This window comes from Myotis davidii, unplaced genomic scaffold (genome assembly GCF_000327345.1).
Source record: "Myotis davidii unplaced genomic scaffold, ASM32734v1 scaffold299, whole genome shotgun sequence".
Lineage (NCBI taxonomy): Eukaryota > Metazoa > Chordata > Mammalia > Chiroptera > Vespertilionidae > Myotis > Myotis davidii.
The window spans coordinates 3,066,724-3,085,626 of NW_006293088.1; the positions used below are offsets into that span (position 1 = coordinate 3,066,724).

Below are 18,903 nucleotides of genomic sequence, written 5' to 3' on the forward strand. Positions count from 1 at the left end.
GGTGCAGGCCTCCCCGGAGGGGCTGGACGCCGCCTCCGTGGGGGTGCCCCTGGACACGGGGACTTCCAACCGGCCCGGGGCCAGGTAAGGCCCCAGGACTGCGGGGCACGTGGCTGGAGAACGCACGGGGCCTCTGCTCACCGGGTCAGGCTGGAGCTGGCGCCTGGCTCCCAAGGGCCCCTCATCGCTTGAGGGTGGATTTCCGTTTTTTCTGTATCCAGCATGCCTGGCATCCGCTGGTAAAGAAAGGGGGTTCTCCGGCCCGAGCCTCTCCCTGCCATGGCCCCCCGCCTGGCGGGGATGGAGGCTGGGGATGACGCCAGCGCACAGACAGGGGCAGGGTCCATACCCCTCATCGCGTGAGGGTGGATTTCCGTTTTTCTGTCTCCAGCATGCCTGGCATCCGCTGGTAAAGAAAAGGGGTTCTCCGGCCGAGCCTCTCCCTGCCATGACCCCCCGCCTGGCGGGGATGGAGCTGGGGGTGACGCCAGCGCACAGACAGGGGCAGGGTCCATCTGCGCGGGCAGAACTGGCTGACCCTGCCTCAAGCCCTAGAGGTCACCTGCTGCAAGAATCGCTCAGATCAAGGCCCTGGCCGGTAGCTCAGTTAAAGCGAGAGGCCTGATAAAGCTTGCAGGTTCCATCCCCTGGGCAGGGCACATACAAGTCAATTTCTAAATTCAAGTCAGAGGCAGTAAAATTCACTGTCCTAATTATTGAGCTCCAGCTATTTCTGGTTCGGCTCAGCAGCAATACATCTGACTGCTGGTCTATATGATAAATGCCACTTTATTAAAAGTCTACCAAGTGCAGGGCACATGGCATAGCTAATTTCACTTAACTCACAACAATGAGGTAAGGTAAATACTGTCACTGTTTTACAGGTTAGGAAATTATCCACTGCCATTTAGGAAGTTGGTGATGGGTGGGCTCCTAAGTCTGTGCCTTTATTTCTCTCTCTCTCTCTCTTTTTTTTTTTAAATCTCTCTTTATTGTTGAGAATATTACATGTCCCCCACCTTTAATCTCTTCACTATGTAGCCTGGAACAGTGATTCTTGATCAGGGTTTTTTTGCCCCCAGGGCTTTCTTTTTTGGCAGAGTCTGGAGGCATTTGTGGGTGTCAGAACTGGTGGGAAGGGGTGCTACTGGCATCTAGTGGGAACAGCCCGGGAATGCTGCTAAACCTCCCACAACGCACAAGATGGGCCCCCGCAACACCCGGCCCCAGATGCCACCGGTCCTGAGGCTGAGAAGCCCCTACCTAGATGGGGCCGCTGAGCCTTTAGGGATGCTCACAGGACAGGACGCTCCATCTTCTTCCAGATTTGGACCCCGACGGATCCGGGAGGAATCAGTGATGCTTCGGACAATCAACCCCAGCACGGGGGCCCTCCCCTTCCAGTCCCTCATGGTCGCAGACCTAGGCGATGTGAATGTCAATCTTTACAACCTTCAGGACAGCTGCCGCCTGATTCAAGAGGCCTATCAGAAAATCGTGGCTGCCGGCTGTGTGCCCCTGACCTTGGGTAATGGCATCTGCAAGGGCAGGGGCAGCGCTGTGCTCAGGGATAGCTTAGCCTGTGGTCCAACACAGCTGCTTCTCCAGGGCAAGCCCTGGGGAATGTGGGGACAGTAGCATGGGGCCCATTATTAATTCCTGTATCTCAATCCCTGGGGAGAGGGTATTTAAATGTTGGACTAGTGTGACAGACAGGATTAGGTTAGCGTGAGGCACTCACCTCTGTGCAAAATTTAAGGGGTGCCCCAAAAGGCAACAGTATTACTGGTTTTCCTTTTTTGCCTGAGGCTCCTCTATGGCTTAGAACAGCATTGTTACTGGTCCCGTCTTTCTTTAAAATTCGTCATGGATTCTTTTTTCTTTTTTTAAGTGTGTTTGTTAAAGCCGGGGACAGTGAAGCAAGGAGGGGCAACAGGAGAGTCCAGGTGGGGCTGCTTGGGCTCACTGCTTGGGACAGTCAGAGAAAAGGGGCCTGGGAGACAGGATCAGGGGTGTTGTTTTTTTTTCTCATGAAATTTTGTTTTGTTTAATGTTACCTTAAAAGAGTATTTATCTTGATTACTGAGTTTCTCGGCACCCCTTAAATTTTGCATCACCTACCTCACCCACTTCACCTTTGTCCCAGCCCTGGATCCCAGGCCTGGGGAAGGCTGCCAACAGGGGCTCGGTGTGACTTCTGAAAGATTTCAAGGACATTGTGTTGATGACTTTGAGAGAACATGGTGATTTCCTCCTGGGCAGGGTCTACCTCAATGTATCCGGAAGCTTTCCCTCCCCTCCCCTACCTCGCCCACTCTCACTGTAGCATTTACTTCTTTCTGGTTCACAAAGAGTTCAAATGACACAGACCTTTTTGGGATAGTAGTTAATGCTTGCCAAAGAGAGCCTGAGGAGCTTAGTGGTTTCTGGATGGCCTGGTTTGAAATCTCAGCTCCACCGTCCCACTAGCTATTTAGGCCTCATTTCCTCATCTGCAAAATGGGGATAATAATAACATCTACCACTTTCTGTTATGTGAGAGACATATAATAAAAATTCATACAAATAGCCCAGCGTTGTGCTTGGCATAGTTAGAGCTTCAATAAATGTTGCCGCCCTAACTGGTTTGGCTCAGTGGATGGAGCATCGGCCTGCAGACGGAAGGGTCCCAGGTTTGATTCCGGTCAAGGGCATGTACCTTGGTTGCAGGCACATCCCCAGTAGAGGGTGTGCAGGAGGCAGCTGATCGATGTTTTTCTCATTGATGTTTCTAACTCTCTATCCCTCTCCCTTCCTCTCTGTAAAAAATCAATAAAATATATTTTTAAAAAATGTTGCCTATTATGATTATAGGTATGCATAGGAATACTTGTCTAGGCCTGTGCTATCCAATACCGCCGCCACTGGCTTGCATGTGGCTATTTGAATTAAAAGTAACTTAAACTATTATTTAAATAATTAATACATTATTAATTATTGCTTTAATTAAAATAAAAATTCAGTTCCTCAGTTGCATGAGCCCCATTTTAATAGCCACGTGTGATTGGTGGCCGCCATATTGACCAGTGCATTTACAGAACATGTCCATTCATTGCAGAAAGTTCTACTGGACAGAGCAGTTGTGGGCATTCTACTTGTAAGCCTTAATTTAACTTCTTCTTTTAAATGACAATGTAATTTCAAACACCCAGGGCCCCTTTCCTCACGGAACAAAATCTCATTTTAGCTGGGGTTGTAGTTCTTCAGTCTAACAGAAAGGGCGGCAGAAGTGGGCAAGTTGAGGATTGTTCTGTGTAACGCACAGTCCTCTACTCTTATCCACATTCCAGATGTTTTCTTTTTTTCTCGTTGCAGGTGGAGATCACACAATCACATATCCTATATTGCAAGCCATGGCAAAAAAGTAAGTCCCAACTCTCTGGGCCCAAGCAAGGTTTCAAAATTCGGGAGCTGGGAAATGAGTTGTTTGCTGCTAGATGGCATCAGGTGACCTCTGCTGGCTCCAGTTATTGGGGGTGATTGGAACTTCCCCACTGAGTCGCTGCTGTGGATCAAAGCTAAGGTCGGGCTCCAGGCGTCCCTGTCAGTCACCAGCTGGAAGCCAAGACTATTATTAACACTTCTGGCCGCCTGCCCTTGGCCTGGGTCCGCTCTGGGATGCACGCTCAGCATCTGCCTCTGTTTTGGGAAGATGAGCCCCAAACCCCAGTTAACTTGTTTCTGTTTTGCTCAAAGGCCAACCCTAAACACTGATAGGCTCGGTGGTGCTGCTTGTGGAGGAGGGGCCCTGGGTTTTTCCCTGCAAGTGCCCCTTCCCCAGAAGAGCTGGGAGAAGCTGGCTTTCCCAGTAGCAGAAGTCTACCAGGGATTGACTAACTGTGAATTAGTTTGAGAAAGGGACAGATGGGCCACGTTGGTGGCAGCTCCAGAATTCATAGAGGGGAAAGACATGTGGGTAGAATTCTGATTTGGGGGTGGGTGGGTACAGTCTTTTCTCGAGGCTGCGTTTGCCTAGCGTTGCTTTGGATTATGTATTTCTTCTGGGTGGCTAGCAGGGTTGATGAAGATGATGGCGAGAGAGCTGGTCCAGGCTGCTTCTCGGGGCTCCAGCTGGAGGATGGCAGCTGAGCTCACCCTTCGTTGTCACCCGTCCAGCTCTCTCCGTCTGTAAGTGAGGCAGTTCTGGGTGATAGGTAGTAGGTGGCAGCTGAAACACATGTCTATTTTCGGCCTGACTTATCTGAGTTTATGGCTCTGAGATGCGAAGTCATTTGAAGACAGGAACCAGTTGCAAGGCCTGGAACTGTTGCCAGGTCTCCCCTGCTTGGCTACGCACCCTCACCAAGTTCTGGTAGCCTGGAGGGTGGCTGTGCTCGGTCCCTGTGAGGAGGCCTGGCCCCTGAGCTGCCCTGCTGTCACCAGGCATGGCCCTGTGGGGCTGCTGCACGTGGATGCTCACATGGACACGGCTGACAAGGCCCTGGGAGAGAAGATCTATCACGGGGCCCCCTTCCGCCGGTGCGTGGAGGAGAAACTTCTGGACTGTAAGCGCGTTGTACAGATTGGCATCAGGGGCTCTTCCACGACCGTGGATCCCTACAGATACAGCCGGAACCAGGTGACAGACTGCACGCCCTTCCCTCTGTCCCCCGCCTGCACAGTGCCTTCCTCTCCGCTGCTCACTCAGTGGCAGCCATGGACCCCAGAGGGGCTTTAATAAGTTCAGAAAAGGGGAGGAAGGCTGAGTTTACCCCCAGAGGGTCATGTGCAGCAGAGAGGAGTGAGGATGTTGGTTCACGAGGCAGAGGAGGCCTCCTGTTGCTGGGGTGGAGGGACTAGCAGAGATGAACCAACCCGTGGGATGTTGCTGTCTTGGAAAAGAGCTGGGGAGGTCCCAACCGGAGGCGAGGGGATCCCTTAGTTCTCCTCTTCAGACCCGCTGGGCAGAGCGGCTCCCAGGTGAACACATACGACAAGAGCCAACAGGAAAAGCCCAAGGCCCCATGCCAAGGCCGGTCTTCCGGACAGAGCTGTGCAGGAAGTGCTCGAGGGAGCTGGCCTGAGCGTCTTGCTCTTGGCTTGCTGATCCCGTCTCCATAGGTCAGCTCTGACTTTCTCCCTGCCTTGCCCGTCCTCGTCCCTTCATTCCTCACCTGTAACATGGGGGTGGTGGTTCCCTCCTCAAGAAGGTTCAGGGTCCAATATGATGGGTACGTAGCGCTTAGCATGGGGTTGGCCTGGAGGAAGTGCCCAGGCAGTGTGCCCTGCAGAAGCCTTGATCTCCCACTCTTCCATGCCTCCGTCCCCAGGGCTTCCGGGTGGTGCTGGCTGAAGACTGCTGGCTGAAGTCGCTGGTCCCTCTGATGGCAGAAGTGAGGCAGCAGATGGGAGGCAAACCCATGTATATCAGCTTTGATATCGACGGCTTGGATCCTGCCTATGCCCCAGGGACAGGGACACCGGAAATTGCTGGTCTCACCCCTAGTCAGGTACGGAGGCTCCACCCGCGACCATTCGTGGGGGTGAGGATTTTTAACGCCCCGCGTTTCTGGGCCTTGTGGGGAGTCTTCGGGAATCAGGATATGTTTTTTTGTTTTTCTTTTCTCACAGTAGTGATTAAAAAATTGTTGAAAGTCTTACATGTATCCCCTTTTCCCTCCCAGGACAGGGTTTTATAAGCAGGGCACGTAGGCCTTCACTGTCCTCGGGCCACCCTAGGTTTGAATACTGACTCGCTGAGGACCGGGTTTTAGCCAAGGCCCTCATTTTTCCGGGATATTACAGTTCTTCATTCGATTTTCCTGCTGCTGGTTCTGCAGTAGTTGGTCCATGGGAACCATATGGTAGTACCCCTCTCAAGGACATTTTGGGGTTAGATTTTAAAAAAGTATGCACAGTGGGATTAACCAGCTACCAAGGTAGTTCAAGAGTTTTAGGACGACCCAAATAGTTTCCCATAGGCTGTGCTGAGCACAAAGGCAGGCAGGCAGGACTGGAGCGTGGTTATAGTGAGGTCAGCTCCAGGAGGGAAGGCCTTTGGTTCACTACCCTGTCCCTGGAGCCTAGAATAGTGCCTGATATTTAAATGGTAGGTCCTCGAATTTCTCCTGTGAGGACATGAAGGTTGCTTAAACTTAATCATTCTCTCATACCCTCTAAGAAAGGCGGTGACAGCTGCCTCTTCAAAGCCCTTTTCCGTTCCCACCAGAGAGATTTCTCAAACACCTCATTCCTCAGCGTCTCGTCCTTCCGGGCTTTGCACCTGCATAATGGAAACTCCTTGAGACAAAGCGATTCTTCCTACCATCCCCTCCTGACCATGTCTCCCGGCCGTGTCTAACTCGGGGTACTTCGTCTTGGTGCCTTTCCCCTCGGCCTGGGCTGCCCTTCCCCTGCTCAACTGCTTGGTCAATTTATTGCGCTAAGTGTTTCCACCTTGGGGAGGCCTTCCCCACCTCTGCGGGCTGTTACGTGCTCCTACCCTATGCTCCTCTTGTTTTTCCTGAAGTCCTTAGTGCAGTGGTTGGCAAACTGCGGCCCCTTGAGTGTGGCTCTTCCATAAAATACCACGTGTGGGTGCGCACGTACAGTGCAATTGAAATTTCGTGGCCACACTCAAGGGGCCAAAGAGCCGCATGTGGCTTGCGAGCCGCAGTTTGCCGACCAGTACCTTAGTGCATGACATTGAAATGATTGGCTTGCTTGTCCCCATCACCACACTGTGGAGCCCTCCGGAGCAGGGACTGGGCATCGGTCAGCTGTGATGGCCACCAGGGTGCCTGGCAGTCAGTAAATGCTTACTGAGGGAAAGCAATAGTTTTGAGTCGGAAGGTGGGCACGTGTTGGGAGAAATCCACTGAGGCGTCCACTGTTCGTTTTCGTGGCCAATGACTTCCATGTGGCTTGATTGTGGACAGGCTCTGGAGATCATCCGGGGCTGTCAAGGCCTGAACGTGGTGGGCTGTGACCTGGTGGAAGTCTCACCGCCATACGACCCCTTTGGTGAGTAAACAAGAAACCTGTGATCCCTCGGCAGCTGCTAGTTCAAATTTTATTAACCTGGTTAATAGGCAGCAGATGGATGGGTCCTTCTGTGTAACTCGGGAACCTGCTGAGTACGCCCTCCAGTGAAGAAAATAACCCTGTTATTGCGCACCTTACAGACACAGCTAATGAGCTGACAAAAGCCTGGAGGTTGCTGAGTATTATTAGCTTGCCCACCAGTCAGCAAAAGGCAGAAACAAGCCTGCAGCTTAGTGACAGGGTGGCACACGGCCATCCTACTGATATTTCAGGAAAAGTGAATTCCCAAAGGATAAATAATAGTTACTAATATCAATGAAGTGGGGAATTAGCTGGCTTAGGAGAGATGCTCAAAGCAGATGCCAGCCTCATAATTTTAATTTAGAAAACTTTACAGTTAGGCCGACTAACCTCAGAGGATGATAATGAATACAATACACACCATTGTTAGAGGTTTCCTTTTGGGGAAGATCTGTTCTGAGAGTAAACAAAGAAACTTCTGTATTTTAAAGTAATATTTCCAAATGACTGATGGGGCAGAATGCCAGGGAAAGCGGGACCCCGGAAAGGAAGACGAAGGGTGGAGGGCTGAGCAGTTCTGGGAGGTGCGGCCTGGGCTGGTCTTCACACTGGGTTTTACTTCTCTGCAGGAAACACGGCCCTCCTGGCAGCCAACCTGCTGTTTGAGATGCTGTGTGTTCTCCCCAAAGTGAGAGTCGTCTGAACCTTGTGCTCGTCAGCACAGAATAACAGATCGCCTCAAGGACCAGTTCTTAAGCATCTGTCAGTACTACAGAGTTTGTGCCAATAAAACTTTCTGCTCCAAGTGTCAGCGGTGGCTGTAAAATCAGGGCACGAAGCAGAACTTGAATCCAGACCGCTAATATTTCTAGGGAGTTTGAATTAATTTAAAAAAACAGTAGCCCTTGTGCTGTGCTGATTTCTTCCTTTAATGAAAGATGATGGAAGATAAAGGGGGAAAGGATGGAGAAGTCAGTTCAAAGTTATCTAAAAATTGGAGGAATGAAATAAAAAGACTATGAAATAATACTGTATAAACCTCCCATATTTCTATAGTATCTTCCTTTAAAGCAGGGATGGGGAACATCTTTTCTGCCAAAGGCCATCTGTATAGTTATAACATCATTCGCTTAATATAATTCACTCAATATAAATTTATGTTGCTATGAAAAAAGCGCTTAGATTTATTGAATTTCGGGTCCCGCCTGCGGTTGCCTGGGCAGGGTCAGACCAGATTACTTCTAGGTCCTTATACAGTCCTGGGGCCGGACGTTCCTGGCCCTTGCTTTGAAAGAAGGTCACACGCAGATCCTAATGAACTTCCCACTCAAAAGCCCAGGAGGGTACACTAAATGGCCTCCCAGGAGCCCCCCGAGACCCTTCCTCAATCTGTTCTGCATTATCTGCTCTTCCAGCTGCCACACCCTCCAGGACAGTCGTCGCTGAAATCTGCAGTCGCCAAGTGCTGATTGTAAGCACCTGCCGAGTTACACGCAAATTCAGTTTTGCTGGTAATGTGTCCACGATAAATCATCTCGATGCAGGAGCTACCCGTAATCATCACACATTAAAATAGTTTATTTGTTTCCAGTCGGTAATATTCTTAAAACAAAAATAACATCAGCTTTAGTGCCTGTTCACAATACAAAACAAAAACAACATAAAAAGGACACCACTTGCCAAATAAGTTACTTGTTCCTAAGAGTATCAAAAGTGCAAAATATCCACTTTCTTTCTAGGTCTGTCTCAAAAGTATAATCACAAACTGAACAGAGAGTCCGCAGTCGCCACACTTCATTTGTTTACAAGGGACAATGGCAGGTATTAGGATGCGAGCAACATCTCATTCGGTAAAATGTTTTGCATCAGCTTTTAAAGAGTTTTCCTTCACAATTTTCTTGGAGTGTTTGCTTCTAATCCCATTTCCCAAACAAGGCAAATCATTCAGCCACATTCAAATCCTATTTTCTTTATATCAGGAAAACATTTATGTACTGAACGAGGAAGAAATCAACCTATTACGTGAAAACCACAACCAAGTTTCACGGTCAGTGAGTGCTGGCAGCGAGACCACGGTGCCCAGTGGAAATTAGGATTGCCTTGCTCACTGAACCAGCTTAGCTGGGGCTGCCCACCTCTGTGTTAGACAAATCGTGCCACTGACACCTTGGCAATAAAAAAATATTTGGTAAATGGGTGTGTATTCTACAAAGACTTTTAAGACCAGTTTTCATCCCCATCTGCTAAACATGATGCATAGATGCTATCAACCAGGAAAAGCTACCTCTAAGATCATCAATGTTGTCTTTTGAAGATACATATTTGAAAACTAGGAAGTTGAAACCAAAACTGGGTCTGTGTGGTTACATACATTAGGAAGAGAAACGGTGGCATTGGCTGAGCAGACAATGGCTCATACGTTTGACACAAAAGTAAATAAATTAATGGAAACAACATTCAGGAAGAAAGGCTTGGTGGCCACGGGTAAAGTTCATTTTAAAATAAGAGCTCCCAGTGTCCTCTGGCAGACATGCCTGCCCAGAGAGATCTGTAGAATTGGTGGGCTGAAGTATTTACCAGGAATGTTTCCAATCCTATTATCTTTCCTTTCTTAGTGCAAATGGCAGGTGCTTTTTATTTTAATGATGAAATTTTTAAAAATCAAATCTGGGGAGGTTTTGGTTTTCAGAAATTATGGCCAGGAATCCCATTAGTACCAGAAATTAAAATCTACCATAAAAGCAAAACAAACTCATTTAAGTAAACTTGGCCATAAAAGACCCAGAAAACAACTTTGAGGAGTGATGCATCAAGGAGCCAAATGAATCCCGGGATCACTTCTCCCTGGTCAGGTGCCATGCGAGGCGGCCCTCAGAGTCAGCGTCCACTTCTGGAGGACCAGGTGGGGAAGGAAGCCTGGCAGTGGTTCTTCGCCTTCTCCATAAAGCTGCAGACTCCATGACAACTACAGCAATTCCTGGGCTCAAAGAATTGACTACTTGTCACTGTAGCTCAGTATTTAAGTCATTCGGGATCCAAATGGCTTAGTTTAAACCAGTTATGATTAAAGAAAATACTAACTTATTTTGTCCCATCGCTGATTTTGACCTTTCACTTTACAAATTGCCAGTAAGGGGCCATCTGCTTTGACGATGGAATAGACCACTCTTTGAGGCTGTCCACACCCCACTGGTGGTTTTGCCCGAAAGAGAAAAGGGAAGCTCTCCAGCGGCTGGAGTGACCCAGCCTGGCGTCCATCTCACCCCGAGCTCAGCAAGCTGGTGCCAGGACTGACCTGCTACTGGTGGAGCAGCTGTCAGTGAAGAGTGAGACGATGAAGACGAGACATCCACATACAGGCAGCAGCTCAAAGTAATAAGCCTTTTGCAAAACAGGAGTGTAGAACAAGTCTTGGTTCACTTGTCACAAAGGAGGACTTGAAGATACAGCACTTTTGGGGTAACTGCTCAAAATACGATTGCTGGGAAATGTTAGGTTCCTTGATACACAGACGTGACTGGTATTTTACTAAAGAGACACCACTCGTGGCAGGAGGGAATAATTTGTCTTCAGTTTAACATCTACTGGCTTATAGCAGCTTATCTCTACGTTCAGAGAACAAGTTAAAGTTATGGCTCCTAATACCCATACCCTAAGACTGACAGAGGCAGAAAGGCATCTAAAAACATACGCGTAAATGGCTCAAGTCGTTACAGCACTTTCTGCCTTGCGGATCCCTCTCGGCTACTTCTCGTGTTGGGGAGGCGGCTGATGGGACGCTCAGGGAGCGGTCACTTCAGTCACTGCCAAGGCCTCCCTCCTCTTGCCTTGGGAAGAAACCCGAACTCACATGCAGAACCGCACTCATCCCTATGCTTTTAAAACCATGGCTGACAAACTGCAGAGGGGGATACCCCCCAAGTATCCGTTCGCCACTTACTACCAGAAAGACCGCTAAACGTGAGACTGCTGGGACCCGGCCTCTTTCAGGCCGGGGGGCCCAGAAGCTGCTGTGGGCTGTCCCACTGTTACAGCATGCACCGCAGCAGAAGCACAGCGGCCGGGGGCGGGGGGAGACCAGCACACCAGGCTCCTGGTACCGCTGCAGGGCAAATGTCTGTGCTCCCGGGCACAGACACTGGACAGGGGAGGGGGCGTGAGCGCGGGAGGACCGTAGGGAAGAGGGACGAGCGGTCTATTTTAAATAGTGCGGCATTCAGACAGGAAAGAAAATCCCAAAGGAAAATATTTTCACTCTAGGTTAGAACAGGACAAAGCAGGACAAAGGAAAGGTTCTTCTGGCCACTGCTCTAGAAGAATCATCTAAAACCTAGACTCTGTCCGTGGTGATAGTTTGAGTCCTGCAAATACCTGTGCGCAGGGGCCTGCAATGGGTCTGAGGCGTTCCAGTCTCTCGCTGCTGCCCCTCAGTCTAGCTCAGGCCAGGACGGGATGTAAAACCTCTGCAAGGAGCCTTCCAACAGGCGCTCCATCCACAGGGACAGCTTGCTCAGTTTCCCTTTGATGGGCTTGGACCCAAGGCTGCCGGCCTGCCCTCGCGCTTCCCCCGGGGGCAAGGAGGGGTCAACATCACTTGCCCCCAAGGCTTCCTCCTCTTCCACGGCTCTCTGGGGCTTGAAGAGGCAGAAGTATTTCTTGTGGCCATTCAGAGCCAGCACATAACCCGTGTAGTCACGTTCCAGGAAGTGCTTGTCATACTGGTTTGGGATCGGGGCTGCATCCTGAGCAAATTCCAACAAGTATTCCAGCCACTCTCGGTGTTTATCGAGACTCAGGAAGGAGAAGTGCAGGCAGCTGCTCCTGTGGAGGGAGAGAGGAGGACTGAAGGCTTCCTGACCCTCAGCCGCAGGGAACACCGATACCTGTCAGACTTCATGCCGGGCGGGCCAGGTGCAGACACCACGCAGGATCCTGTGGGAGCTGAGGGCGCCCCAATAGCAACACCCCCCACCCCCGGCCTCTTGCTGGGTGTCACGTCACTCTTAGTGTCCAGCTCCAGGAAAGGACACAAGAGCTGGAGAATAGTCAGTTTCCTGAAAGGGCCCCGGGAAGAACTGAGGGGGCATGAAGTCAAGGGGCAACGAAGGCGCCCTCAGGATGGCTCCCACTTCTGGCTTAGACAGGTCACGGCCAACACGGCGCTGCACGGATAAAGCTCTCCCGGCCCAAGAGGAGAGGATGTAACTCCGCGCCGGCCCCCTCCTTCCCAGACGTGCCTGCTGTCTCCCCGTCCCTCCCTCTCACACGCGCTTACCCAGTGAACGTGTAGACCTCCAGAGCGAATTTCTGCAGGAGGCTGGTCTTGGTGGAGTTGGACAGGATGAGGACCACGTTCATGTGGCCTGGCCTCAGGCGCACCAAGTTACTGGTGTACGTTACATCCGTGAGTTCCGTCACCTCCACAAAGCCTTTTCTAGGGGTCTTGCTGTGAAAGAATGTGGAGGAGTTAAGATGTTATCAGGGGCCCGGCTGGAGTGGCTCAGTGGTTGAGTGTTGACCTATGAACCAGGTCACAGTTCGATTCCCAGTCAGGCGCATGCCTGGGTTGCAGGCTCAATCCCCAGTAAGGGGCATGCAGGAGGCAGCCAATCAATGATTCTCTTTCATCAATGTTTCTCTCTCTCTCCCCGTCCCATTCTAAAATCAATAAAAATATATTAAAAAAAGATATCAGGGTAGTAAAATGCCATTACATTTAAAAGAACCAAGCAGAAGAAAACACTATGTTCGGAACATTTGAGATCTTTCTCCCCAGGATACATCATCAGTTTGGCTCAAATAAACCCATAAAAATTCTCTACAAAAAAAAAAAAAGAGCCCGGCTGGCATGGCTCAGTGGTTGAGGGTCGACCTATGAACCAGGAGGTCAGGGCACATGGCCGGGTTGCAGGCTCGATCCCCAGTGTGGGGCTTGCAAGAGGCAGGTGATTCTCTTTCACCATTGATGTTTTTCTCTCTCTCTCCCGCTCCCTTCCTCTCTGAATTAAAAAATACATTAAAAACAAAAACCCACTAATGTTCTAACCCAGCGGTTCTCAACCTGTGGGTCGCGACCCCTTTGGGGGTTGAACAACCCTTTCACAGGGGTCGCCTAAGACTATTGGAAAAACACATATATAATTACATTTTGTTTTTATGATTATTCACTACGCTTTAATTATATTCAATTTGTAACAATGAAATTGGGGGTCACCACAACATGAGGAACTATATTAAAGGGTCGTGGCATTAGGAAGGTTGAGAACCACTGTTCTAACCAGACAAGATATGTTATTTAATACTAGAGGCCTGGCGCACAAAATTTGTTTATGGGTAGGGTCCCTAGGCCTGGCCCTCTGTGTGTGGGGCGACCGGCGGGGCAATCGGGGCCCAGGTGCCACCACCCATCACAGGCGATTGGAGCCTGCTGGCCGGCTAGGGGGAGGGACCGAGAGGTTGGCCAGCGGGCCTTAATCAGGCCATCGATGGGGGCTTGCAGGCTGGGAGCAGCTCCTGCGTTGAACGTCTACCCCACTGGTCACTGTGCGTCATAGCTGACCGGTCATTTGCTGTCCGGTCAATTTGCACATTATGCTTTTATATATATATAGATTCGAGAGCCCAATGCACTAGGAGGATTGGGTGGTCCCTGCTTGGCAGTCCTGGGCCTACAAAGAGATTCTCAGTCGGAGCAGAGCAACTTTAGGATAGGACACACCATTCTCTGCTTCCAGCTCACCTAGCATCTCCCTGATGTGCTTCTTTGTTTCCTGCCCTCACTGTTAAACTTGAGACTGAGAAACCAATGAGGTTGAGCAGAAGGAGGTCTCAGTGAACAGGAAGCAGCGGCGACTTTCCCTGTTCCCACCTCCCACAGCTGGATGGGAACCAGAGTTCTATATACACACGCAGTCAAACTCTGCTTTATGAGACCACACGGGCTGCGGGTCAGCAGCCAGGGGGAGGTGGGCGTGGTATTATGTTAGACCAGGGGTAGGGAATGTCTGGTCCGAGGGCCATATAAAGCCCTCGGAATCATTTGACCTGGCCCTGCCAAGGCATTAGGGGTGAGTTAATTAAATGTTTGCAGGCTCATTTTTAAGTTGATCATTTTGTAGGGCCCTAGAATGATCTTATAAATAGCCAAACAGCCCTTGGCGGGAGAAAGGTTCCCCACCCCTGTGACAGACAAACCTGGTGTTCTCTTTGGTGAAGCTGGACACGGTCCTCTCCTCCTTCTCCTGGGCTTTCTTTTTGTCTGGATTTTTTGACTCTCGATCATAGTTTGAGTCACTAAAGTGAGAAAAAAGGAGTTTTACAAAAAAGGGGACAAACCACCATGAGGTTTGGGCCCTCCCCACAGAAAGCCACGCTGAGAGGCCGTGGAGGACTCACCAGAATGCCTGGATGATGAAGGTGCCGAAGAGGACGAATAAGGCGGAGAAGGCCAGAGACAGGAGGGGTATCATTTCCCGCCTAAAATGAAGACAACAAGCTTACAACCTGCTCCACTCTACACAGGCTGCTGTGACATATCAGTGAATGCTTTTAGGTTTCCTCTCTCTGGCTCAAAAGAACAAACCCCCAAACAATCCCAAACCAAAAAGCTTTCATATCAATAAACACTTTCTAATTCCATACAAAGAGAGGTTCTTGGGGGTGGGGAAAGCAGAGAGTGCCCTCCGACTGTTAGGATTCAGAGATTGCTTATTTTCAGTTTAATTTTGTGCCTCAGTATTACAGGCTGTGCCTAATATATCCTGCAGGAGGCAACAGTAAGGAGGCAATAAAGGATTTAGGTGGTGAGCATGAACAGGGGGGTAAATGGTGATGGACGTAGACTTGACTTGGGGTGGTGAACACAATGCAGTGTACAGATGCTGTGTTGAAGAACTGTGCCCCTGAAACCTGTAGAATTTTATTAACCAGTGTCACCCCCATCAATTCAGTGAAAAGGAAAAGGGGCGTTAAGATGTACCAGGCCAGGAACAATTAATTCCTGACTGGCTTGTACACCTGCACATTGGACTACATGTGTGTCAGGCTCTGTTGTCAGGAAGGGCAGCCAGTGGGAATGAGTCAATTAGCAAATACAAAAAAGTGAAGTGATGGAGAGAAAGAAAAAGGGGAACGGTGTTGAAAAAGTGTAAACATTCTTCCACCTGCCTATGCTGAATATACACTCACGTCAAAGAACAGATCGTTTTCAAAAGAAAAGCAGCAATCCTGCCATTAATAGAGCAAAAGACACGCCATCTCACAACATTCCTACCAGTTGTTGTAATACAGGTCTTCCAACCAGTCTGAGATGTAGGAAAAAGCAGTGACAAACCACCGAATGAGGAAAATCTATTGAGAGAATGAATGACGGTCAGGACGGAGCCCCTGAGCCCCAGTGGGAGAAGTCCTCACCCCAACACAGCGCTGCTGCTGAGCTTCTGTGCAGCCCTGGGAGCCACCAGCCCTGCCCAGCACCCACTCCCCTGGGCCACACGCTTACAGGGGCAAGTTCATCTATCAAGTCGGGGAGCACAGCTTCCGAGGACAGAAGAGTGGAGTCTTTCCGCAGCTGCTCGAGATAACTCAGAAGGATGAATTTATCATTCTCACTCCCTGTCCAGGGGTCCTCCAGGGTCTTATAGACCACCCTGCCTCCCATGTTGCGCCTTTCAAAGATAGACACCTGGGAGAAAAGAGAAAAACCACCAGAATTCTCAAAGAATGGGACGTCACTGTTGTTTGGTTTCTCTTCAGAGAGGATGAGAAAAAGGGTCTAAGGAAGTCAGCAATAAACTCAAACAGACATGGATGAGTATAAAACATTTACAAGAGATTTATATTTTTCTGACAAAAGCAATTATGGTGACTTTTTATGGTGACTTTCTGAAGCTTCTGTTAAAGTTAAAGCTCTTTCTTTTAATAAGCTTGGTTCGATAATCTCTTTCTAATTTTTATAATAAAGAAACCCTTTGTTTTTAGAGAGGTTCTCCATGACTACCAGAATGATGAAGAGAATTTCATGCATCTGTAGAGAGTGATGACAAAGGAGGAGAAAGGAAGGAGAGATCAATTAGGATGCTGTGAGTGCAGGCGGGGATATTTCGACAGCACATTATTGGTAGCCTAAGGAAGATTTTGCAAACTAGATAGGCAAAACTAGACCTGCCATAGGAAAAACTGGTGAAAAGGATTGATGCTCTTCAATCTCTACTCACAGGAAAGGTGCTTTCTGTGAAGGTAAAAGGCCAAAAATCTAGGAGGTGGTCACCAGGGTGAAAGACTTTTAAGAGTAGGCTTTCAAAACAGGCTCAGGGATTTCTGGGTTTCCTGGAATTTGTATTCAAAACTCCCGAGGACACAGAATCGAGTGCCAATGCTCCTCAAGAGCTGAGATCAGGACCAGGATGGGGACCATGACTCACCACCGACTTCCCTCGGAACGTCTCGCTGTCTGGCAGGAAGGCGTTGGCAAACTCTGGCTGCCGATTGCTGTAGACGTGCATGAATCGCAATGTGTCTTGTGAGTTTGCCTGCGCGAAGGACAGGAAGGCCTCAAAGGCTTGACTCGACTTGGTGGCCTCGGGAATCAGTAAAATCACACAGTACCTGCACACAACAGAAGACAGTGTCAGCACTCCCGAGGCATAACTAGAACCTGTGATGGCAAGTGAGGGTGAAGGAGAGGACGTGCTCACGAAGGAACCCTTTGTTTGCATTCACTAAAGACGTGAATGCATTTACTAAAGAAACTCCATGGTCAAAGTCTAACGGGAAAATATTTCCAAGTCGTTCCCGACACGCTTCTTTCCCGGACCACTCTCTACCACTCGCAGGGCTGTCTTCTGAGGCAATGGTCACCGAGTCCTGGATGCAGATGGGCCTTTAAGAAGCCATCTGGCCTGGTTCTTCCACTGCAGGCCGTCTGCTCACCTCTCAGCTCACCGGCCGCCGGGCCTCATTCTGAAGGGCTTCCTTTGCGATGGTTCCACTGGGAAGTTTAGCTTATCATTCACTCATCCACTCTCCCAACATCTCCTGAGCACTTCCTATGATTGTGCCCTTGTAGAGCCTCTATTTGAGACCCGCAAAGACTCACCCCACTATTGTGGGAATAGTGACTCTCTCGTACTCCATGCTTCTTTAAGGAAACATCTCTCCCTGACACCTGGCTGAAGTCTACTCATCCTTCAGGTTTCGGCTGAAGTGTTACACGGCAGGGAAATCTCTGGCCCTGAGGGCAGGCTGGCACACCCAAAACTTAGTCCTAAGGGACCCTGAATTAATACACCCCACTGCTCTAACAGTTGTCAGTCAATATTTGCTACATAAAGAATAAACTCCGACTGCCACAGGGGAGGTGTGAAAGGCCTGTAGGAAAGTGCGCCGTGGCCCCTCCACTGCCACGACAAGCAGTGCAAAGCCCGGCCTTACTTCCTCTGTCGGTGAGACCGCTTCACGGGGCAGAGTTCCTGGAACAACTTCTGGTTGGTGAGCCTGGTTGCTAATAGATACTTGTTTTGGCCGATGAAGTCATTAATGACCTCCTTCTTCGTATGTGGGGCCTAGAGGAAAACCAAGAAATAGTTGATTTTATTCAGTTTTCTCACTGTAAATGAGCTTTACGTACAACTCAATAAAAACGTGGCTCACCCTGGCTATCCTATATAACTAAAGGCTAATATGCAAAGTGACCGAACGGAGGATGACCAGTCGCTGTGACGTGCACTGACTACCAGGGGCAGATGCTCAGCGCAGGAGTTGCCCCCTAGTGGTCAGTGCGCTCCCATAGAGGAAGCGTAGCTCAGCCAGAAGCCGGGCTCTGGGCTGGTGAGCGCAGTGGTGGTGGCAGGAGCCTCTCCCGCCTCTGCTACAGTGCTGGCTTAGGCTTGGACTAAGCCGGCAGTCGGACATCCCTCGAAGGGTCCAGGACTATGAGAGGGCGCAGATGGGCCTTTCAGACACAGGCCGGGCTGAGGGACCCCCAAAGTGCATGATTTTCATGCACGAGGCCTCTAGTTGTAACATAAAAACATAAGAAAGATCTGTTTGAGCAACTAAACATGTGACCTTCAACAATGCAGGGTTGGGGCAATGCTATGGTTATTTCAGGTCAAACGATAGCATGTGCTCCTTCCACTGGCAAACTCTGTATACTGTTTTATGTTGGCAGATTAAAAAACCCAATCATTTTAGGCAAATTTACTTTCGTTTAAGATTTGTAGCAAACTGAACAATTAAATAAAACTCCAAAGTAACAAATTTATCCTATACTAGAGGCCTGGTGCACAAAATTTGTGCACTGAGGGGGCGGGGCAGGAGGGAGGCATCCCCTCAGTCTGGCCTGCACCCTCTCGCAGTCCGGGACCCCTTGCTCCTCACTGCCCGCCTGTTTGCTGCTCCTTACCACTCGGCTCACTGCTCCTTAGAGCTGCTGTGGAGGTGGGAGAGGCTCCCACCACCACTGCTGCACTCGCCAGCTGTGAGCCCGGCTTCTGGCTGAGCGGTGCTCCTCCTGTGGGAGCGCACTGACCACTAGGGGGAAGCTCCCGCATTCAGCATCTGCACCCTGATGGACAGTGCGCATCATAGGGACCAGTCGTTCTGCTGTAACGGTCGCTTAGGCTTTTATAGAGAGAGATTATTATTATGTTGTTGTTGTTGTTGTTATTAATCCTCACCCACGAATGTTTTTCCATTGATTTTTAGAGAGAGTGAAAGGGGCGGAGAGAGACAGAGAGAGAGACACATCGATGTGAGAGACACTCATCAAGTGGTTACCTCCCACACGCAGCCCAACTGGGGCTGGAAACCTGCAACTGAGGTATGTGCCCTTGACCAGGAACCGAACCCGGGACCCTT

The 18,903-nt window shown here is 49.8% G+C and overlaps 2 protein-coding genes across 3 annotated transcripts in view; one reads left to right on the forward strand and one right to left on the reverse strand.

The window, feature by feature from the left end:
• Nucleotide 1: 1 nt before the first annotated feature.
• Nucleotides 2–7,850, forward strand: AGMAT (agmatinase; the record flags this gene model as incomplete). The annotated part of the gene is made up of 7 exons (XM_006766782.1): nt 2–84; nt 1,326–1,528; nt 3,355–3,403; nt 4,423–4,618; nt 5,310–5,489; nt 6,918–7,002; nt 7,674–7,850. Coding segments are annotated over 7 exons (870 nt in total), but the record flags the coding sequence as incomplete, so codon positions are not given.
• Nucleotides 7,851–11,116: 3,266 nt separating this feature from the next.
• The window catches only part of DNAJC16 (DnaJ heat shock protein family (Hsp40) member C16), a 28,245-nt gene continuing 20,458 nt past the window's right edge, over nt 11,117–18,903 (reverse strand). For both annotated transcript variants that reach the window (XM_006766691.2, XM_006766692.2), the window contains 8 exons: nt 17,476–17,606; nt 16,467–16,650; nt 15,545–15,727; nt 15,317–15,393; nt 14,440–14,520; nt 14,239–14,337; nt 12,320–12,490; nt 11,117–11,865 (listed from right to left, as the gene is read on the reverse strand). In XM_006766691.2, coding sequence (XP_006766754.1) covers nt 11,472–11,865; nt 12,320–12,490; nt 14,239–14,337; nt 14,440–14,520; nt 15,317–15,393; nt 15,545–15,727; nt 16,467–16,650; nt 17,476–17,606 — 1,320 coding nt within the window. In that variant the 3' untranslated portion in view covers nt 11,117–11,471. The remainder of the gene's footprint in view (nt 11,866–12,319; nt 12,491–14,238; nt 14,338–14,439; nt 14,521–15,316; nt 15,394–15,544; nt 15,728–16,466; nt 16,651–17,475; nt 17,607–18,903) is intronic.